The following is a 23461-nucleotide window of genomic DNA, read 5'->3' as shown; positions in this document are numbered from 1 at the left end:
GAAGAGTCGGACCATTTGCAGGAATTGCATGTGATGTTTTCACGTACCTTTACCCAGAACCGCAGCCATATAGCAGCAGGAGAGAGATGCATGCAGAGATTTAATCAAAATTCAGATCTAAGTGCTTTCTGGAAGATGATCATCACAGAAACGATGCCTTTTAGAATTACGGCTAAAATTCACCAGAACATTTGATGGAAACTTTCTCTACATGGATATAGAGGGTGAATGGTATATTTCACATTGTGAAGGACATGTCATTAAAAAAATAAAGTCTGGTGGGTGTCCCATTTAAGATGTTACGAGAGAAGCACAGCAGCAGGTTTTATCAAACATGGCCGACATCATATAACAATGTTCAATGGCCATTTTTAGACAAACTTGGAAGCTTTAACATGAATTCCCAGCACCACCCAAGAGTTGTGGTCTGGGTGGCAATATGGGCACAGAAAATGTAGCTCACCCACTGAGGTTTCCAGTTGTCTGTGGGCAGAAGCAAAAAAAAAAAAAAACCCATCCCTTCAGTGCTTTCACTGATGTCCATTCTGTTTTATTGCTGAAATGTTATGCGGTACTAATGTTGATGGAATTATTTAAATCGAGAAAATATATGTATATACCAATATACATATAAAATACCATTCAAAAATGTTTTAGTTTTTTTTTTTGTTTTTACAAAAGAAATGAATACTTTTATTCAGCAAGGGTGGATCAGCAGTGACAGTAAAGGTATTTATAATGTTACAAAAGATTTATATTTCAAATAAATGCTGTTCTTTTGGACGTTCTATTCAACAAAGAATATAGAGATAATCTTGGATTCCACAAAAATATTAAGCACCACAACTGTTTTCATCACTGATAATAATTTTCAGCAGCAAATCAGCATATTCTAATGATTTCTGTAGGATCATGTGATACTGAAGACTGGAGAAAATGATGCTGAAAATTCATATGTGCCATCACATGAATAAATTACATACTCTAATAGAAAACTGTTATTTTAAATCGTAATAATATTTCACAATATTGCTGTTTTAACAGTGTTTTTAATTCATGTACTCTATGTGTATATGAGACACTGGGCTTCAATAATTGTTTTGTTGTTGTTGTTGTTTTTGCACCAGCTGATTCCTTTCTTTTATCTTGTCCTGCGTCTGGTATATGCAATAGCATTGTGTTATAAATGTGGTTTAAAAAGATCTGCATTAATTAGCACTAGATCAAAGTCTCCTGCTTTTTTTACGTTCTTCTGCTCTAACCACATGTGGTCCACAGACTGGGCCCAGGCATATGGTTTTATTTAGCTTTGTGGAAAGGTTAAATAGGAAACTTGGATAAGAGAAAAGGCACTGAATCTTTTTATGTGATGAAATTTTGAAAGTTTCTGGGGTATTTTAAAACATACATGTAAAAACTTATCAGTCTTTTGGTTTGCAAGTCGGTCTTGGCGTATACAGATCTTGGCCGTTACACTGCATTTGTCTGTTTAAACACAGTGGTTTGTGTTAGGCTAATTCTCTTGGATAAAAAGCCTGCACCAGACTCTTTAAGATGCTTGGCACCAGACAAATTGCAGTGCATTTTGTCTTTTTATTTATATATTTATTTAGTTTGTAAGCCTCTCCTCGGGTGTAAGCAAAAATGGGTAAGTGCATATTGGAAACACAGTTTGAGCATTAGTGTGGTCAAATAAAAGAGTTTGACTGAGACACAAATACAAAATGACAAAGAAAAAATCTTTATTGATTAAATTTATTTTTTCACAGATTTGATTAATGTCCGTTTTTGTTTGATTTCTCATTTTTTCCACTGTCATGCGCACAGTACGGAATGACATTACATCAGTGTTGTTGTGATTTAAAACCCAATTTGTGCTATTCACCAGATGCAAAATCTTGCCTTAGCCACTCAATGTCCCATACCCAAGGATTCTGTGAGAGCACTGTTAAAGTATAGTGATTTGGTTGTAAAATAAATTAGTTACATGCATAACAGAGAACTTTTAGTCAATTTTGCATCAAATAACAACTCTAGCCAAAATCTCAGTGCAAACACCGTTGTAGCTGAAAAATCCATGAGCCTCTGCAAATGAGTACCAATATACTATGATGCACAATTAGAAAAATCAAAACAAAGAATGAAATTTCATCTACTAGTGTTTGGTAGTTGTGGAGCTACGCTGGCATATATCTCTTAATATAACTGACTAAATATTAGTCCAGCTCTAAAAAGCAGTCTTCTAAAAAAACCTCACATTTATGACATAGTTAGTTTGATTTACAGTACTAAAACTCTATCTCTCAAGCAGCAATGATTACATTGAGTTAAAAAGGTCATTCACTCCAAAGGTAAGACATTAATTCTACTTATTCTAATTCAAAACTAATCCATTCCATCTGCCCTTAAAAAGAAAAAAGAAAAAAAAAAGACTTTTAAAAAAGAGAACAAAAATAAAGCCTTTCTCTCCCACACTATTTAGGAAAATTTCGGTAAAAATCAAAATGCAGAAAAGAAAATCAAGCCGTGTAACAGTTGGTACAGCAACTCAGTCAACACATAGACATTTCCGTTTCATACCACCACCCAAAAAAAAAAAAAACATATATCATCAAATAACAAAAAAATGACACCACATAAATTCAAAGTTTATCAGGAAAATGACAGTCCACTGTGATTAATAAAAAAAAAAAAAAAAAAAAAAAAAAAACACATATTTGCTGATGGATGTATTGCTGAAATTTGGGTTATTGTCAATAAATATGCCCTTGGATGGTATTAATTATGTAGACATAACCTTGAGTAGTAGTCAATTTTCATCTAGTGGTGGATATCCTGTTAATCGTTATGAATAAATAAATATTAATTCATGACTGCGAACACCCTGTTGGACGATGTGGATTTGAGGTCATGTGAACAAGTGACGTAATAACCGGCTTTGACTGTAGTTGGGGTTAAAACACAAATCTACATCTATTATAGGAGTGCAACGTGTGAAAATGGAATCGTTTTGTGGCATTTTAATAAACCAAATACTGACAAGCACGACAAAATCAATCACATTACCAAGGCATATTCTGGTGGGCAGAATTGAGAGACGCGCCAGGTTTGGCCCTACTTGTGCCCCTTCGAGTCCACCTGGCTGTTCAGTTGTTAGAGCTCTGATAGTTTCAACATCTTTATTAATGAATAGTACCTCCAGCAGTGTGAGTAATTTTATGTCTCTGCATCGACTAGAGTCTAGAGTGAGGAACTCGCGCGGACGAAGCCCCGCCCCCTCATTACAGGAAATGAACACGTCTCATTGCCCGTGCCAGTCCTCTAGTTTCGTGACGTGGCACCAAGCCGCACAGCTAGACGTCCAGATCATCAGGCCTTGCTCGACTGCTCATTAGGCTGCTGGCACGGCTGCACGGCCGAGCGTCTATCAACGCCAATGGCTGTAGCTCGTGGCCTGGTGTCAGTTTCTTGTGCTCGTGTGTGTCGTTAGGGTAGCCGAAGGCCTGAGCGTGCGAATTGGAGATGGTGCTGCCATTCTGGCCCAAGCGGTTCTGTTCTGTGCTGTAGTTGGCCCAGTTCTGCTCGTTGGCCTGCTTGTTGTAATTGCGACAAGAGTTGGTCCGCTCGCCGGTGGCTAGCTTGTAGCCCGGAGGCGACATTGGCGAGAGCGGCGCATTAGGAGAGGAGCAACCGTTGTAGTAGGCGTATTTGGTTGTGGACAACTCCTTTGACGTGGGGCTCAAGGTGCCGGTTTGGAACTCGTTTTGGCGGCCTTTCACACGGTCCTTGATCTGTTTGAAGAGCACGTAGAAGAGCTCGATGATGTTGAGCATAAGTGAGACAAGCGAAACCACCAGCATGAAGACAATAAAGATGGTCTTCTCCGTAGGTCGGGAGAGGAAACAGTCCACCTGATGGGGGCAAGGCAAACGCTCGCACGTGTACACGGCGGCCAGGGTGAAGCCGTAGATGTACCACTGGAGCAACAGGAAGCCCACCTCAAAGATGGACTTGAAAAGGATGCTGACGATGTAGGTGCGCAGCAGGGCACCCTTCATCTTCACCTTGCCGTGCTCCACCAGGCCGTGCTTGAACTTCTTGTGCTCGATCTTCTTGAGATGGAGCTCGACGTCACCACCGTCGTTCTGTACGGCCTTCAGCTCCTCCTCCTTGCGGTTGAGCTTCTCCTCCTTGCGCATCAGATAGAAAATGTGCGCCAGGTACAGGAGCGTAGGCGTGGACACGAAGATGATCTGAAGGACCCACAAGCGCACGTGCGAGATGGGGAACGATTTGTCATAGCAGACATTCTCACAACCGGGCTGCTGGGTATTGCACTTGAACGCTGACTGCTCGTCACCCCAGGCCGACTCCACTGCTGTTCCCAGAACTAGGATCCGGAAGATGAAGAGCACAGAGAGCCAGATCTTCCCTCCGGCCGTGGAGTAGGCCTGCACCTTGTCAAGAAGTCTTCCCAACGCACTCCAGTCACCCATCTTAAGGGAGTTCTAGCTGAAAATAGAAAGCTGAGATGTAATTAAATGTATTTAGACACTTTTGGACACTTCAGTGACACTTTGATATGTCTGAATGTTATTGCATTAGATATCAAAATATCAAAGTGATATGTCATAACGGATAATACTTCACTTTGAAGTCCATCACTTTTAGTGGATTTGCATTACATAATTATATGTATGTATACATGCATACATATGTATATAAAATTATGTAATGTAATGGTATTCATAAATTTTGAAGTGTGACTTTAGTGGCCACATGTAATGTATTTTTCTGTACTTGAAGCACATCATGAAAGTGTTAGTTTCAGCACCTGCTGAGGATGTTATAATGAAAATAATCATGAAAAGTGACCTCGAGATTATCATAATATAAACTACACCTGGTCTCGGATAGCTCAGATAACAAACATGTGGCTCACACACATAGGGTTGTAAATATAGCTGCCAGGACATGCTGTCTTTTGCTTTGTGAAATAAAAGTTTTCTAGCAAATGCTGCCATGACATAAAGTGAATCGTTATCTACTGATTTAAACATCTCTGAACAAAACGTGCCTAAGCAGCTAGGATCCTAGAGAATTTAAAGATCCTTGTTTAATTAGCAAAATGCCTGTCCCTCTAGTCACATCAGAGATGTGTAAATAATGAACAATAACATTCCCTTGAAATCTGAATAGAACTGAGTAGCAAGTCTTTGATTAAATCCTCTGCATAGCATGGAAAATCAAATATCATACGGAACAGTTTAAGAAGTTCTAAAGAACTGGCTGATCCATGTGGCGCAGGCATGAAAAAGAGCATCCCTTCGATATCCGAGACAATTTGTGGATCTCAAGGCACTAATAAAAAGTTTAAATGGTTTATGTGTGTAATGTATATTATGACCATGTTAAAAGTCCATAAAAGACATCAGGTTGGAAAAGAAATAGTATTAAAATATTATTTTTGTGTTTTTGTTGTTTAGACAACAAATGGGCAGAAATTTGATTGGTGATTAGTAGCTCAGTGTCACATTCTACTGAATTTTAGGAAGCTAAATTACTAATAACTGTATGTTACATTTATTTAAACGTATACAAATCATAATTGTCATTACACTGAAAGCACAAATGAATGTAGGGATGTTTGGGAATTACAGGTTAAAGTGATGTAACAGAGAAGCCGCTTAACATTGTATAGAGGGACTGAACAGCGCCCCCTACACGCGCAGATTTGGGGAAAACGGATTGGTTTTCACCTGAAAGTCGTATTAAAGTTCTAAAAACAAAGAAAGAAAAGACTCAAAGTTGTTTTTCATCTTATTCTATAAATACGATTTTTGTTGTAATTAGTTACAAGTAAATTCATGTTTTGAGTCCTTCTTGTTTTTTTCCTTCAAAACTTTTTTCCAGACAAAAAGTTTTTCTAAACTGTCTGTTATATCATTTTTAGTTTAATTATTGAAATGCATATTAAATTACCCTACTTTTCACCGAACGTGTCCTGCACAACAGACGTGAATAAAATGCTGAGAGAAAATATTATATAGCTAGATATTGAACAATATGACTACAATATATTATATAAATCACATCATAACGATTCCGATCATTTTTTATTAACTTCAGATCTCACTCAAATGTTGATAAAGTTAAAAAAATTATTATGACAAGAGACATTTAAAACCTTAAAATTCTTTCAAATCTGCTGTGTTGTTCAGTTCTGAGTATTATTGCCGCTATGGAAATAAATAAATAAATACAAAGTTTTGCAGACCTTGTTAAAAGTTGTTAGACTTTCTATAAAAAACTTACCTGGAGAGAAGTAAAAAGAGGAGAGCCCTGTATTGGACTTACTCCGTCACCTCTGAAGATCAGTCACCAAATCCAAGTGAGCGACTACTGAGAAATTGAGGAACACTTGCTCTAACTCAGAGAGGAGAAAGTGGGAGCAGACGCACAAAGTTTGGCAAAGTCACATGACTGACTACGTCACAAGAAATACGTTTTTTTTGGGTCCTCCTCTACTCAGACGAACACGTTTCTCTTGAAAAGTTTATGAAATTTGTTGAAAATTTTGACAATCATAATATGATATAAAATACATAAAATATATATTATAATATAATTTCATTTCTGTGTTGATTGTACATAAGTAATCTGTAAAGCAGTTGGCTATATCAGTTAGTTTTTATGACTATCTAAAAAGAATAGACCATGAAAGGGAAACACATACTCTAAAATTTAATATTGCACGTTTAATATTTACTATTAAAAGTTAGTAAATATTCAAATATATATTATTATAATATTATATAAATATATATATATATATATGTGTGTGTGTGTGTGTGTGTGTGTGCGTGTGTGTGTTATATATATATATATATATATATATATATATATATATATATATATATATATATATATATATATATATATATATATATATATATATATATATATATATATATATATAAGAATTTAATAGCTTTGTCTCTGGAGCCCCTTCTTTGTAAGAAAACTGATACACAGCCATCATCTACTTATCTCACGTTGTTTATTCTTAGTGCACAAAAAGCAAAAAAATTGGTTACACATATTTCGTGTTGGATGCTTTGCGAAAGTAATACTTTAAAATTATATAAAAACTACAGTACAGGAGACAAAAAAAAAAATAAAATAAAAAAATCACTGGCCTTGTAGTGACAGAAGTTAAGGGTTAGTGAGTGCAACTGAAGAAGATTACAGCGCCATCTAGTGTTCAGTTAGCAGAAGTTACAATCAACATATTTTTCCTTTTGACTGTGTTGTGTTGATTATATTAAAGTTGTTGTATAGAGTTAATTATATTAGGTATGTGCATTTATCATGTTACCACAATGACTTGTTGCCTTATGGCTCAGCTTTGCCTCCATCAAGGCTGCCTTTGCTTTGACCATATCTGTTCTGAAAGGCCATGTTTAACTCATTGTGCCTTATTCCATTCACAGAATCAAGTTCTACTGAAAAAGGTGAAGGATATTGAGAATTGCTAGTATACATTGCATTCCTATATTTCTTATTTCTCCCACTTATCCTCTTACAAAGTAAATAGAATATTTCTAGAACATTTAAGGCCAGAGACACACATGCCACCACCAACATGAAGATAATGAAGACGGTTTTCTCTGTGGGTCTAGACACGAAACACTCAGTCTCCACTGTACAAGGCAACCGCTTACAGTTGAACTGACGATCCATGATAAATCCAAACAGATAATACTGTCCAACGATGAAAGCCACCTCTAAAATTATTTTTATGAACAGCTGGGTCAAGTAGCTACCCAGCATGCTTCCTTTGATTTCAACCTTGCCTTTTTCGTTTGTATATTTTGGTGACTTCGACATGGGGTTTCTTTTCTGCTCCTCTCTCAGTTTGTTCTCTTGGTGGATGACGTGCACCACGTGGCCCAGATATACCAAAGTTGGAGTGGAAACAAAGATGATCTGCATTACCCAGAAGCGAATATGCGAGATGGGGAACTTCCAGTCATAGCACACGTTCTCACATCCAGGGGTGTTGGTGTTGCACACTAAGTTGGATCGCTCGTCACCCCACACGTTCTCCGCCGCTGTTCCCAGCACCAGGATCCTGAAGATGAAGAGGACGCTCATCCATATCTTGCCGACGACGGTGGAGTGGGACTGTACTTTGTCCAGTAAAGCTGAGAGGAACCCCCAGTCTCCCATGATTGGTTGCTCAAGACTTCCCTGAAAGATAAACAGGAGATTTACACTGAATTATCCACAATTAGTTTCAATAAGAAACCATGGTGATCTTAACAATATGGGGGTCAAAAGAGTGAATTCATGTAGGCCTTTTTTCCCCAACTTTTTATTTTGTATTTATTTAAGCCATGTTATTACCAAACCAGGTTCTTGTTAAAATCAAGAAGGCAAAAGAATATGGAAATATACCATGAATGTTACAGAATTAAAGAACAATGCAGAACTGATCAAAATGACAAAAACAGTTCCAGCAAGTGGACTGAGATTTTTCGTAGACTGCTCACTCACCATTTTTCTATTTTCACTTCTCAAAAAGAACTTGCTCAATATCTTAGCCATTATACAACTTTCATACTCACCAAATATTATGGAGAAAAAAATGCCGTGTCTTGTAAGCTTGAAGTATTCGTTGCCACCCTATGAAAAATATAAAATCATAATCACGATTTAGAAAAAAAAAATCGAAAGTGTTTTGGTTTATTGAGTTAACCTGAAACCTTTGAAGCAAACTTTTAAAGATGTTTCTAAAAAGTTTTCTGTACGATTTAATAAAGATAAGATAAAACAACTAAACTAAACTCATTCTATTTAAGATATTTACATTGTTTTATCTGTAAAATGTATTTTAAATACATTCCATTTCAAACACAACTTCATTTTCTCATTTATTGAAATGTCTAAGACTCTGTGATCTGAAACTGTTGAAGAAAAGTTACTTTTGAGTGACGTTTGTACAATGTTTTCAGTAAGATTTAAAAAAAATATATATATAAAAAATCATTCTCCAACAAATTCCAAAATATTCTTACCTGAACAAATGGGTCCGAATAGTAATTTCCCGTAAAGCTACAACAACTAAAGATCCTAAATATTATTTTAATGTATTTAAATAAATATATTTCCTTATTCGGCTCCCTGAGATTTAAAAACGATTCTATAACCAAATTATTTCATCATTAAAATGTCAAATATTTATCGGTTTCAGTGGCTCTCGGACAAGACTTGACTGTTTCGATCTGTCATCTTCTCTCTGTTCAATCTGATTTACCTATATCTGAAGGGACACTAAACGCTCCACCCATCTGTATGATGAAAAAACTAGTTTAAACCAGAATGTTCACTTCTGTTTTTTTTTGTTCTTGTTAGAACCACTGGTAATTAGTCATGGCATGAGTTTCATCACACTTTCACACATTGGTGAAATTCAGCTAAATCATCAGCTTAGTTTCTGTCGCTAGGTGGAAGCAGCATCTGTATGTGATGGTGGTGTGGTGCAGTGGCTAAACATCAGGGCTGGTAAGGTTGATGGGTTTGAGCCCCATGAGGAACAAAAATCACTGCTGTGACCTTGACAAGACACTAAACCACTGATTTTTTTATTATTTTTTCAGAGTGACATAAAAATTTTTTTTGCATAAAATGAAAAATCTTGACTGTAAATGACGCAAACAAAATTATATTTACCTTGATTTTCATTCAAGCTCTTCATTGACACTGTTGTCTCCTTGGTAAATATGTACACTGACTTTTTATTGTAAAAAAAAAAAAAAAAAAGGCAAAAAAAAATAGTTAAGGTAACTTGAAGTTACCACAAAAATGGTAATCGGGAAATTATATATTTTTCACACACACACACACACACACAATTAACTCTTTGTTTTGATCATTATAGTTTTAAATAAAATATTTCATAAGAAATGACTGATTTAATGTTTTAGGTAGTTTAGAGAAAATAAATCAAGTCATGAATCTTTAAAAGTAACCTTTAAAACTGCGGTAGGGAACTTTTGACGCTCTAGCGGTTAATAAACAGAACTGCTTGCGTCTTGTGGAAGATCATTGTAGCCGGATCTACTTCTCTCTGTTTATGTCTATGAAGAATCACAGAGGTACTGGGTTACTCCGCCGCGGTATCCCCGAAGCAATCTAAAATAGTCCGAATATAAACACTTATTATAGGTGCACCCTAGTGATTCAGGACAAGCTAAAAACACGGTTTGGAAAATGGATTCATGGTGTTTTCGCTTATTATATACATTTTTCTACATTTTGAACACAAACAAAGTTACGGACCGCAGCTCTGATTGGTTGTTTCTTACTGGGAGCGGATGCATTCCTGCAAATGGCAATAGGACCACTGGGAGGAGCCAGAGGAGCTTGATTTTTTCACAGATTATCTGTCTCATATTCTACTGTCAGGACATAATGACAGGTTTAACAAATACGTAAAAAATATTTTTTTACAAAAGTTCCCTACAGCACCTTTAAATAATAATAATAATAATAAGTTAACATTTGTTTTAATAAAATAAAATAAAAACACCAGCCATATAATTTTGCCTAATTTGATGCAAGCCTTTATAAAATATGAATCCCAACATTTAATGCATGAAATATGAAAACACATTATAATTTTCTGCGTAAAACACTTATTGACCCTGACAACCTCTTTTAAGTAACAACTGATTCAAGTGAAGCCTTGTGTAATCTTCTGGTAAAAAGGAGTTTTATTTCTCAAGGATTGGAATTCTTGTTTAATTTTGTATAATTGTGGGAGAGAGATTTGTGGACAGTCATCCTGGCAATGAACTTTTGGCCTGTCTTGAGTCTCTGAGTAATCTTATAAAACACTGACACGGCCAGATCTCCTGTCAAACGTGACAACAAACATGATACAATAAATAACAAATATTTTTATTCTGAAAAACCGGACTATAGATTTTACCTCACCTCCTCGTTGATCAGAAGAAATATTGTCTCAGGCCCCGACAGAAAGGTTATCTTGCAGTGACAGAACTAAAACTCAAATATGGTATATCATTTTTCAAACTATAAGTGGTGTAGCACAAATAAAAGCAACATCGCACTTGCATTGCATCGATCAATGCCAAGCGAGCTGAAGTAATTGCATGTTCCCGGTCTCTTGTATACAGTGCTCAAAAGTCCAGTGAATCGGTTCATCCTAAAAGGTCCAACTGAAACGTTGTTCTCACTCTGATTCATTCCAATGAATAAGTTGTTACGAAATGGTCCACTCTTCCATACATCACTTAGAAAAGTCAGATTCATTCTCATGAATTGTTAAGTTATAACAGTTCTTCTAAATAAACAGATTTGAAAAAGTCATTCAAGGTCATTTTTCCAAATAAAATCCCGATAGTCCACTCACAAGAGACACATATGAAGTGAAGTGAAGTGACATTCAGCCAAGTTTGGTGACCCATACTCAGAATTTGTGCTCTGCATTTAACCCATCCGAAATGCACACACACAGAGCAGTGAACACACACACACACACACACACACACACACTGTGAGCAGTGGGCAGCCATTTATGCTGCGGCGCCCGGGGAGCAGTTGGGGGTTCGATGCCTTGCTCAAGGGCACCTAAGTCGTGGTATTGAAGGTGGAGAGAGAGCTGTTCATGCACTCCCCCCACCCACAATTCTGTCCGGCCCTAGACTAGAACCCACAACCCTTCGATTGGGAGTCCAACCCTCTAACCATTAGGCCACGACTTCCCCATGACCCTGGACCACAATACCAGTTTAAGTCGCTGGGATACATTTTTAGAAACAGCCAAAAAAACATTGAATGGGTCAAAATTATTGATTTTTCTTTTATGCCAAAAATCATTATGATATTAAGTAAAGATCATGTTCCATGAAGATATTTTGTAGATTTCCTACCGTAAATATATAAAAACTTAATTTTTGATCAGTAATATGCTTTGCTAAGAATTTATTTGGACATCTTTAAAGGTGATTTTCTCAGTATTTTTATTTATTTTTTTGCACCCTCAGATTCCAGGTTTTCAAATAGTTGTATCTTGGCCAAATATTGTCTGATCCTCATAAACCATACATCAATGGAAAGATGATGCATAAATCTCAATTTCGAAAAACTGACCCATAAGACCAACCTTTTTGGAAATGATGTGATTGTTTTCGCAGTCTTTTAGTTGTGATATAAAAGATTATCTGAGGGATATATAAATGGATGTTGAGGGTGAGGAAATTGTTTTAGCACAAAATGTGTGTCCTTTCATTTTGTGTTTGTGTGTTTTATTGAGTGGGAACAACCATATCTACACTGTACAACACCACATCACGGAACCCTAAGAAAAAATCCTGTTTTCCCATTTTCTCCCATAATTATGATTTCTTGGAGGAATGTTAGAAATAGCTGTGGTGTAACTGTACATGACAAGTAAAAATACAGTAGGTCAGACATGTCAACATGTAACATGAAACATAATTGTATAAACCTATGATGACTGTACAAAGCGAAACCAGCATAACATATTGTTATGATCATGGGCTTGGATTGCATCTTGAATGCTTTGGATTACATAAGATATTATTTTCAAACCGAATTTGCAAAATGCAAACTGTCTATCCCTTTAACATTGTGTTTATGTGTTTTTGTGATTTTGAAAAACACTGTCTATGGAAACGACTGTTTCATCACATTTCTCATGATCATGTGGGAGGTGACTTCTAACATTTGTTAGTTTCATGTGTTGCAACATCTTGAGTCAAAGCTGGACAATGTAAAGGTCGGTGTGATGTAAATCTCTTTGTGTGATTCTAGACAGGGAGTGAGTACGTGCTTGTTGACCTGAAGTGAAATGCAGATGTTTTATTTTGTGGGTGGACTCTAAATGAAAGCTACACTTATAAAAATTACAAACCTTGTTGAAGATCAGAACATGAAAGACTGAAAGCTCTGATATCATCTTTTCACCTGCACACAATTAAAGAACAAGGTTCACTGGACCTGTCATCATATAAAAGGTAGGATATGGAATTAATTCAACTATTTTGTTAATTGATTTTTGGAATTATTTTCTTATGACACAACAATCTATTTGCTTATAGCTGATATATGTCAAATATTTTAATTATGCTGACATTGTGCAAATTTTTCTACTATACTGCCAGTAAAACCCATATATTTGCTTTTATTCTAAACTCAATTTTACAATTGAACACCTATGAAAAAAAAGTATATCTATATCAGTAAATCACGATATGTGTATGTGTTTATATATATATATATATATATATATATATATATATATATATATATATATATATATATATACACATACATACATACACACGCACATGCACACACACACACACACACACACACACACACACACACACATACACACACACATACACATACATCCTGCCATTCAAAAGTTTAATAAGTCAGTATATTAGAATGATTTCTGAAGGATAATGTTACACTTAAGACTGGAGTAATGATGCATTGCATCATAGGAATAAATTGCATTTTAAAATTAATTTAAATAGGAAACTTCTTTAAATTGCAATAATTTGATAAACGATTTTAAATATCATAAAATAATATAAAGTAATTAAAACATTTACATAAATATTAAGGATTAGAAAATACATACTTATACTGCCATATTCATAGAGTTATTTATTTATTTATTCTATTTTAATCATTCTTATAATTCTTAATATGTAATTCCAGTTCTCCCATGTCATAGTTTCCTTCAAAATTTTCTAATTTCCAGGCCAGAATGGGCGACTGGGGATTCCTCTCCAAGCTTTTAGACAAAGTGCAGTCTCACTCAACCAATATTGGGAAAGTGTGGCTGACGGTTCTGCTGATCTTCAGAATAATGGTTCTTGGCGCTGGCCTGGATAAAGTCTGGGGAGATGAACAGTCAAGTATGGTCTGCAACATCAACACTCCTGGCTGCTTGAACGCGTGCTACGACCACATCTTCCCCATTTCCCACATGCGATTCTGGGTGCTCCAGATCATCTTTGTGGCCACGCCAAATCTGGTCTACCTCGGCTACGTTCTGCACGTCATCCACAAAGAAAACAAACTGAGGCTGCATTTACAAAACCAGGAAGAGAAAAGTGGTGTAAAACTGCTCAAATACACTGATGACAACGGGAAGATTTATTACAAAGGGAGCCTGCTTGGTTGCTATATGCTGAGTATCACTGTGACCATTTTGTTTGAAGCCGGGTTCATTGTAGCCCAGTATTATTTAATCGGTCTTTGGATGCCCACACAGCTAGAATGTAAGGTAGATCCTTGTCCTGCAGTCGGTCTGCATTGTTTTACATCCCGTCCAACTGAAAAGACCGTATTCATTGTCTTCATGCTCATTGTGGCATGTGTGTCTTTAGCTTTAAATCTAGGAGAGATATTCTATCTGATGGGTCGAAGAGGGGAACACAAGAAGAGGACACGTTTAATGGATGAAATGCAGAAATTAACCCCCACTAAGACATTTTGCTGAAAGAAACTGTCTGAAATGACATCATTTCCCTTAAAGCTTACTGCATCTACTAACTTTGTAATGTCAGCACTTTTTACTTCTTTAATAAACCATAATTGTATTGGTTTAAGGAAACAAATGATGCGTTTTCTGTAATACAATTTTAACTATAGTGACATCTACTGTAAAAATGATGCATTTGGTTTATAACTGTAATACCAGGGGTTTGTATTTAAGTAGCACTGTGGTCCTGTGAGGCATGACACTTCATTCTGCTGTATGTCCACACATGTAGCGGAATGACAATAAAGCTGAACTTGAATTGAAGCAATTATTATAAACCCACATATTTACAAATCTCCACATATTATAACTTCATTACTTCAAGGACCCCTGAATGTCTTCAGTCCTGCATTTGGAAACTGACTACAACTGACCACTTTAAAAAAATATACCTACCACAACAATCATTAGAATGTTAATGCACGTTTATGATTTTTTATATTTATGTTTATGAATTACTGTGAACAAGTCATGTGTGCAAATATAAATAGGCTACACATAAAAAAAACGTGTTGTTTATAAGGTGCAAAAGAAATGGTTAGACCTTTCTAAATATTGCAAGGGGGTTCAATTATCCTATATTAACCAGGAAAATTCTGGGAGACTTTCCACCGCTGGGGGGCGTTTGATGATTAAAAATAATTTGAACAAATATTTTCAATGACACCTCAGACAGATTAATACAATAATTAGCCATGACATTTACTCATTTGTTTATTGTATTTGTACGTTAACACGATGGTGAGTATACGATTGATATGTTTGGATCTCCCCTTTAATTGAAATTAATAAAACTAACATTTCCTAATATCGCCTTCAGCCCACACATCATTAGCTGACTGAGCAATACTTCAATATATCTTAACAAGAAAAAAATTATAATATTTACAAAGGTTTTAACACATTCATTTAACTAATGAAAACAGTTCATGATTAAAAGCAGAATCTCTCTCTCTCTCTGTCTCTTTCAGCTTATTACCTTTATCACGGGTCGCACGGTTAAAAAAAAATTATGTACAAGTGCTAATATTATCATGAGCTATGCTATTATTATGAAACAAATAACGTCATATACTAACACTGCTCTCATATAGTTACATGTGGTTTGCTTTAACCAAATAGAGAGAGAGAGAGAGAGAGAGAGAGAGAGAGAGTTACTATATAATGAAAATATGTAGTGTGCTACATAATGAACTGTTGTCTTAGTGTTGTATGACAATTCTACTGTAAGACAATTAAAGCATCACACAAGTTTATAAGAAGAGATAAATGATAGGTCATATGACAAGTTATTACATTAATAAAGGTTAAAAGTCCATATAAAATTACCTGAAATGCCCTGTGGCACCATGCAGATGTACATCAACATTCATTCTGGAGCAAACATTGTTCAAAATACATATCATCATATCACAGCAAAACATAAACTGTGCAAAACAAAATGATCACAAAATGGCTTGAATTTGAATACCCAGATCTTAAAGTCATGTAGCTCTTGGAAGAGCTTAAAACTCCAAACATGGTCTTTTCGGTCTTAAGTGTAGGTAGACTTTGAAGGTCCGTTTAAACCTTGCGAGAACGTCTTTCATCTGTTCATCTGCTCACGATGTCTCTTTGACCTGCGGCAAATCAGGTAGAACATCTCAACCACGTTCAGAAGCAGAGAGATACACGACACCACCAGCATGAAGATAATAAAGATGGTTTTCTCTGTGGGACGAGACATGTAACACTCGACCGTATGAGGGCAAGGAGACTGGGAGCATTCAATCTTAGGGATCATTATGAAACCGTAAATATAATACTGGCCTACAATAAACGCAGCCTCAAGCAAGATCTTAGCAAACAGGCTGGCTAGGTAACTACCTAATAACTGACCCTTGATTATAACTTTACCATGATCGTTAGTGTATTTGGAATGTTTGAGGCCTTGCTTTTCCTCATAGCTTTTAATTTGCTGTCTTAGTTTCTTATCTTTGTGGAGGATATGCAGAACATGACCGAAGAATAGAAGTGTTGGAGTGGACACAAAGATGATCTGAAGTACCCAGAAGCGAATGTGGGAGATTGGAAAGGTGTGATCGTAACACACGTTCGTACAACCAGGTTGCTTAGTGTTGCAGATCATTTTTGATTGTTCGTCGCTCCAAACTTTTTCAGCCCCAGCTCCGAGGACCATGATCCTGAAGACAAAGAGGACAGTGAGCCACACCTTCCCAATGACCGTGGAGTGAGACTGCACTTTGTCCAGCAGCTTGGAGAGAAAGCCCCACTCTCCCATGCTTGTGCCGTTTGTATCTTCTCTGCCTGGAAAACTAGGAGAGAAAGACAGCAAGTTAAGTAAAGTTTACCCCAAAAAATATATTTATTTATTTATTTATCATCCCATCATCCAAACCCTATATGACATGCAAAAAAAAAAATAATAATATATATATATATATATATATATATATATATATATATATATATATATATATATATATATATATATATATATATATAAATAATTTCTTTGTATGTTTGTCTTGTTTTCCAGTATAAATATTTAAACATTCTTAAATGTAAGCAAGAGACGCTCAATGACTTTTAAGTCATATTAAGTCTTGTTTTCCAGAAAATTGTATAAAAATTAAGCGAGTTTATGCAAAAAACAGCAGTGGGGTGAGCAAAAAATAAATTTAATTAACTTTAATATTTCTTAATCCATTTACTTTTTTTCTTTCTTGTTTTATGCATAAACCTATTTTGTGATTTTTGAATTTTGATCAATTTTTAGACAAGTCAAGTAAATATATCTTGATTTAAGAATTTGTACAAATTTGTTATGGAAAACAAAGGCAAAAATAAATAAGAAAAATTTGTTTGACAAAAAGAGAAAAAAAAATAATAATTTATAAATATAATTAAAAATAGGAAAACTATTCACAATTCTTGTAACTGTGAAAAAAAGCAATGGTGAGCTTAGAATTTCTTTTTCTAAAAAACCTTCAAAAAACAAACAAACACAAACACATGTTTCAGTCTTTAAAATGTACTTCACATAATGTGATTCATAGTCACTTTCAAGTAATCAAATTCCAATTAATTAATAGTTCTCCCAAAATTTAAAGTTCATATCAACACTGCATGGATTTCTTTCTTCCATAGGTGAACTTTTAGTCATTATTCAATAACCAATAGTTGCTGATTGCCATCAATAATGCCATCAAAAATTAAAACGGTACTTTATTTATTTTTTTACATTTGCACAGGGGCCACGTGCGAATTTCAACAGATAGGCAAGATTATCCTAGAATAATTAAATAATTATGTATTTACCAAAAAACCTTAGCCACAGTACTTTTGTGGACTGTGACAACAATTAGATTTTTCAAAGATATGAACATTCAAGGTGCAGTGTTAAAATGAATTTGAATTGAACATTATACATTTACTTAGTGAAAAACAGTTTGGACTTTAGTTCAGTTATGCTAAAGGGGGGAAAATAATCATAAAGGCATCTTTAACCATTAGCAATTCTAGACATTCTAGGCAAGTAATTACATTTGTGTTTTAATTACAAAGAGAAAAGAATATGTAACTAATTAGCAAGCAGATGTTTCAAGATAATAACTGTTCTAACGATGTGAATGACTGACTTTTCCAATCTAGCAATTCACTTTGAAAGAGTGAATGGTTAACATTCAGCAATCACCAAAATATGTCTGTATATCAGTACAATTTAAAATTATTAGATCGTAATTAGTTTTGTTACCTGTTTAGAATCCTTAACTAAACTTCACAATATACAATTTCACATATGAATGAGCAAACAGATAGATCCATATGCAAATGTAAAATAAAATCTATATTATTACCTGTGACAGCTTGTGTTTCAGTGCTGTGCTGACTGTGTTGCTCAATGATTAAGTGGCATGTGTCGGGTGTAAAGATTGAACTTCAGTGCAAAAATGAGCACCAAGTTAATTATTAATCATGCTAGAGAATCTAAGGGCATACTTATGAGACAAGATCTCTGCACCTTTGTATTCTCACATACTCATGTGTATATAAATAGATAAAAAAACAAGTTCAATTTATTCACAAGAGGTTGATTTGTCATTGTGATTCATAACATTAATGAAATTTCTGAACACAATAAAAACTGAAGTAAAACCGCTCTGTTTTTAATGTTTCATCATGAGAGAAGAGAACTGAATAAATATTCCCTTTGCATGTACAAGGCAAGGAGCTTTTTATAACATAATGAATACTTGATTTTTAGTGCTTCAGGGTTTTTATCATCTGAGCTATTCTATGCTATTCTCAGTGTCAGTTAAAAGAACAGTGATAAAAATCAGCAGCTTGGTCATATTTGAGATATGCAAGAACAACATCTATCAACGTAAAGATAATGTGACTGTTAATGCAGCTTGCAATGCAATACAAAAAGGTGGAGCAGAAGTCAAAAAATGCCTTTTGTGTGCATTTATATATGATTTTTATGTAAAAGCACCGGCTCTGCATTCATTATGTAAATATGTACAGACATGGTAAAACATTCTATGTCTTAGAGGTTAAGAGCAATTACTAAGACATTTATTATATTTTAACAATTAAAGCTGCGGTAGGGAACTTTTGACGCTCCAGCGGTTAATAAACAGATCTGCTTGCGTCTTGCGGAAGAACATTGTAGCCGGATCTACTTCTCTCTGTTTATGTTTATGAAGAATCACAAAGGTACTGGGTTACTCCGCCGCGGTACCCCCGAAGCAATCTAAAATAGTCCGAATATAAACACTTATTATAGGTCTACCCTAGTGATTCAGGACAAGCTAAAAACACGGTTTGGAAAATGCATTCATGGTGTACTCGCTTATTATGTTCATTTTTCTACATTTTGAACACAAACAAAGTTACGGACCGCAGCTCTGATTGGTTGTTTTTTACCGGGAGCGGATGACTTTCAGGAAATGGCAATAGGACCACTGGGAGGAGCCAGAGGAGCTTGATTTTTTTCACAGATTATATGTCTCATATTCTACTGTTAGGATATAATGACAGGTTTAACAAATATATAAAAAATATATTTTTACAAAAGTTCCCTACTGCAGCTTTAAGCACTTAGCCTGACTGCAGTCAGGTTAATTCTTAAAGGGGGGGGTGAAATGCTATTTCATGCATACTGAGTTTTTTACACTTTTAAATAGTTGGATTCCCATGCTAAACATGGACAAAGTTTCAAAAATTAAGTTGTACGTTTGAAGGAGTATTTTTGTTCCAAAAATACTTCTTCCTGTTTGTCACAAGTTTCGGAAAGTTTTTTTCGAGTATGGCTCTGTGTGACGTTAGATGGAGCGGAATTTCCTTATATGGGTCCTGAAGGCACTTCTGCCGGAAGAGCGCGCGCTCCTGTATAGCAGAGCACTGAGAGCACAATAGACTTCACTGATCAGAGCGAGAGCGTCGCAAAATGTCACAAAAGAATTGTGTTTTTGGTTTCGAGGGCAAGACAACCCTGCACAGATTACCAAAAAAAAAAAAATAATTAAGGGACCAGTGGATGGAGTTTATTTTTACAGAGCATCAACGGAGTTGTGCAAGTGTTTGTGTTTGTTCCCTGCATTTCGAAGATGCTTGTTTTACAAACAAGGCCCAGTTTGACGACGGATTTGCGTATCGTTTATTTCTTAAGGATGATGCAATCCCAACGAAAAATGGTCACGATCGTGTGTTGGAACCACAGGCGGTGAGTAAAACTGTTTAAAATATCTCTGCCTCCTTGTTAGTGCGTCCGCCTCCGATGCCAGAGACCTGGGTTCGAGCCCCGCTCGGCGCGAGTGCGAGGAGCGTCAGATAGGACCCGGGAGAGAGGGGTTACATAAGCAAATATATACAGTTTCAATACATACCACATAGAGACGTCCTGCTGTAGTCTTGCTGCTGCTGCTCTCGTTCAGTTTCAGACTTGGGATCTGATTCTGGATCATAAATAAACGGCTGAATCTGACTTTTAACCATGGTTTGTTTTGGATGATGTTTTTGTTGATGTCACAGTTTCTAGCGCTCTCAACGCAAAAGCCTACTCGTGCTCATGATTCTTTAGCTCCGCCCACACGTCACACCTCCAGCGGCTCGTGTTTTTCCGAAAAAAATCGGCACAGACTATTTTTCTCTTAGAAATGTAATAAAACTAAAAACTTTTTGGAGATATGAAGGATGTAGTACTACTCTATATTTACTCAAGATTAACAGGAGATTGATTGAAAATGAGCATTTCACCCCCTCTTTTAAATAATGTTATTTTACACCACAATGTTTTTTTTTTTTTTTTTTTTACTGGAGAAGATATCCAGCGAAAAAGAAGCCTTTGTTGATTTAAAAGTTTTATTTCCAATAAGGATATTGTTATTATGTTCGTTAAACATCACTGACACCAGTTTACATTCAGAAAACTAATTACTTTAAATTGGTTTCATTGTAATGGAAAATATATAAAATCACAACATCACACAAACAAGACATGCAGACAGTGCTCAAGTCACTTACTGACATATATTTACACACAATATATAAAATCATAAAACAGTAAGTTTTTTTTTTTTTCTATGTAGTACATCAAACTATCCAATAAAATTTCAAACATGCATTGTGCCCAAAATAATCATAAAATAATTAAATAACACACTCCGTTTGAGAAGTATCATACCAATACTTTTTTTTTTTCAGTGTATAAATACTGGACCTTAAGCTAAGAGCAATAGAAAACAAATGGTAGAGATGTTTCTCTAAATGTGGCAGATTGGTGACATTTCTGAGAAAAAAATAAAATAAAATAATCTAAATCTAATTGTCTTCCATCATTTTTTCTTTTTTCGCCCCATCCAGGCTTCCTCCAAGACTCTGTCCGGCCTCATAATGCTTGTTCATGATGTTTTGCTTCAAAGCGTCTTCAGAGGTCATCCAGGATGATGCCAGACTTCCAGGTTTTTTACCTGTAGTGACATTATGTGTCTGTCTCTTGCTGGTCCGGCATCTGACCCTGGTGCACAGCAGGTAAAACACCTCTATGACATTCAGCACCAGAGACACACAGGCTACCACTAGCATAAAGATGATGAAGATGGTCTTCTCTGTTGGACGAGACATGAAACATTCTACCGTGTAAGGGCAGGGGGATTGGGAACATGTAAACTTGGCTACCATTACAAAGCCGTATAAATAATACTGTCCGACAATGAATGCAATCTCCAGGATGATTTTAAAAAACAGCTGGGTTAGATAGCTGCCGAGCAGGTTTCCTTTAATTTTGACATGACCTCTGTCATCTGTGTATTTGGGTGCCTTCAACATGTGGCCGTCGCCAAGATTTAGTATTTTCTCTCTGAGTTTGTTCTCTTCGTGAATTACCTGCACCGCATGACCCAGGTATACCAAAGTTGGAGTGGATACAAATATGATCTGCAAGACCCAGAAGCGGATGTGCGAGATTGGGAACTGCCAGTCGTAGCACACGTTCTCACAACCAGGTTGCATCGTATTGCAAACCAAATTAGATTGTTCATCACCCCAAACGCTCTCCGCCGCTGCTCCCAGCACCAGGATCCTGAAGATGAAGAGGACGCTCATCCATATCTTGCCGATGACGGTGGAGTGGGACTGTACTTTGTCTAATAACGACGAGAGAAATCCCCAGTCTCCCATGTTTGCTGTTGCTCAGACTTTCCTAAAAAAAGAAAAAAAAAGGATGACAAGAAAACATGAAATACAAGGTCCACTTTAGGTCTAACATAATAAATAAGCCTTTGAATGATGGTCTTCATTAATGGTGTACTCTTAATAGATTAATATACTTAATAATTAATAGCCTACGGGAAAAAAGTTCAGTTATTGTGCCCATAAAAAAAGCAAAACATGAAAAAAGAGGTTATAACTATAAGAAGTATCATCAATAAATTAATTAATTGTAAATTTGATAAATTCTATATAATCTATATAATGAATAATCGCATTACATTAACATATATATGGTGCTGGCAAAATATTAAAATAAATGTTTAACAAATTGAATTATCAGTCACAAGTTTTTTACTGTATCATGGGTAAATAACTAGATATTTCTGAATCTTATTCACTAACCAAACATCTGTGATTACTGGTAAAACATAAATATTCAAAAACTCAAAAGAATGTTACTTCAAATACTTTAAAACATTTACCATATTAAAACGTACAATGTTTTAAGGTAAAGAACAATTACTAAGAGAAATAATTAGTTATTAGTAATTAAAGGCTTAGCCTGATTAGTTGGATTAAAATGATTTATATATTCTTAAATATTGTTTTTTTTTACACCACAAGGTAAATAACCTTTGTACATACCTAAAACTATGTATACTTTACAAAAATATATAAAACAGTGTTTTATTGATTTCACACTTACCTTAAGTGAGTTGCACCTCTTCCTTTTAGAAAGTAAGCCACATATCAAGTGATAGCTGAGAATAGCTGAACCTTGATTTTTGGGCTTTACTGAGATTGCATAATAGCCGAAAGTGGAATGCTGTTACGTTGTCCAACGGTAAAAGAACAAGATTTTGAATGCAAGTACACAGGAGTGCCACATTAATGATTGAAAGGCTTCAACAATAATTATACTTATGTCTCCAACACAACTACAGCCTTGCAACTAAAATAATAAAGCATCTATTAATTTTTTTATGTAAATTATATATATATATATATATATATATATATATATATATATATATATATATATATATATATATATATATATATATATATTGTTTTATTCTTTATTTACTTTTTCTTTTTTTTTTTTTTTTTTTTTATTCAGCAAGGATCCAA

General features: G+C 35.4%; 5 protein-coding genes across 5 annotated transcripts; 1 reads left to right on the top strand and 4 right to left on the bottom strand.

Moving 5' to 3' along the window:
• Positions 1 to 1719: 1719 nt before the first annotated feature.
• LOC113075897 (gap junction alpha-1 protein-like) lies at positions 1720 to 6443 on the bottom strand. Its single transcript, XM_026248554.1, has 2 exons — positions 6316 to 6443; positions 1720 to 4512 (listed from the first exon to the last, which is right to left on the bottom strand). The coding sequence occupies exon 2, from the start codon at positions 4494 to 4496 to the stop codon at positions 3354 to 3356; it is 1143 nt and encodes a 380-aa protein (XP_026104339.1). The 5' UTR covers positions 4497 to 4512; positions 6316 to 6443; the 3' UTR covers positions 1720 to 3353.
• A 605-nt stretch (positions 6444 to 7048) lies between these two features.
• LOC113075896 (gap junction Cx32.2 protein-like) lies at positions 7049 to 9325 on the bottom strand. Its single transcript, XM_026248553.1, has 3 exons — positions 9081 to 9325; positions 8631 to 8688; positions 7049 to 8253 (listed from the first exon to the last, which is right to left on the bottom strand). Exon 3 carries the CDS (start codon positions 8230 to 8232, stop codon positions 7396 to 7398), a length of 837 nt encoding a protein of 278 aa, XP_026104338.1. The 5' UTR covers positions 8233 to 8253; positions 8631 to 8688; positions 9081 to 9325; the 3' UTR covers positions 7049 to 7395.
• A 3546-nt stretch (positions 9326 to 12871) lies between these two features.
• On the top strand, positions 12872 to 14798 carry LOC113075898 (gap junction Cx32.2 protein-like). The gene is made up of 2 exons (XM_026248555.1): positions 12872 to 13067; positions 13826 to 14798. Exon 2 carries the CDS (start codon positions 13832 to 13834, stop codon positions 14567 to 14569), a length of 738 nt encoding a protein of 245 aa, XP_026104340.1. The 5' UTR covers positions 12872 to 13067; positions 13826 to 13831; the 3' UTR covers positions 14570 to 14798.
• Positions 14799 to 15307: 509 nt separating this feature from the next.
• Positions 15308 to 18544, bottom strand: LOC113075895 (gap junction Cx32.2 protein-like). The gene is made up of 2 exons (XM_026248552.1): positions 18472 to 18544; positions 15308 to 16926 (listed from the first exon to the last, which is right to left on the bottom strand). The coding sequence occupies exon 2, from the start codon at positions 16890 to 16892 to the stop codon at positions 16197 to 16199; it is 696 nt and encodes a 231-aa protein (XP_026104337.1). The 5' UTR covers positions 16893 to 16926; positions 18472 to 18544; the 3' UTR covers positions 15308 to 16196.
• A 2675-nt stretch (positions 18545 to 21219) lies between these two features.
• Positions 21220 to 23136, bottom strand: LOC113075894 (gap junction Cx32.2 protein-like). Its single transcript, XM_026248551.1, has 2 exons — positions 23037 to 23136; positions 21220 to 22319 (listed from the first exon to the last, which is right to left on the bottom strand). Exon 2 carries the CDS (start codon positions 22295 to 22297, stop codon positions 21440 to 21442), a length of 858 nt encoding a protein of 285 aa, XP_026104336.1. The 5' UTR covers positions 22298 to 22319; positions 23037 to 23136; the 3' UTR covers positions 21220 to 21439.
• Between the last annotated feature and the right edge of the window lie 325 nt (positions 23137 to 23461).

This window comes from Carassius auratus, unplaced genomic scaffold (assembly GCF_003368295.1).
Source record: "Carassius auratus strain Wakin unplaced genomic scaffold, ASM336829v1 scaf_tig00017929, whole genome shotgun sequence".
NCBI classification, from domain to species: Eukaryota; Metazoa; Chordata; class Actinopteri; order Cypriniformes; family Cyprinidae; genus Carassius; species Carassius auratus.
Note: the sequence above shows the minus strand (reverse complement) of the source record. Positions and strands in the feature narration are given on the sequence as shown.

What these genes read in the sequence shown, in the direction of transcription:
- LOC113075897 (XM_026248554.1), bottom strand. Translation starts at nt 4,496, where the DNA reads ATGGGTGACTGGAGTGCGTTGGGAAGACTTCTTGACAAGGTGCAGGCC.
- LOC113075896 (XM_026248553.1), bottom strand. Translation starts at nt 8,232, where the DNA reads ATGGGAGACTGGGGGTTCCTCTCAGCTTTACTGGACAAAGTACAGTCC.
- LOC113075898 (XM_026248555.1), top strand. Translation starts at nt 13,832, where the DNA reads ATGGGCGACTGGGGATTCCTCTCCAAGCTTTTAGACAAAGTGCAGTCT.
- LOC113075895 (XM_026248552.1), bottom strand. Translation starts at nt 16,892, where the DNA reads ATGGGAGAGTGGGGCTTTCTCTCCAAGCTGCTGGACAAAGTGCAGTCT.
- LOC113075894 (XM_026248551.1), bottom strand. Translation starts at nt 22,297, where the DNA reads ATGGGAGACTGGGGATTTCTCTCGTCGTTATTAGACAAAGTACAGTCC.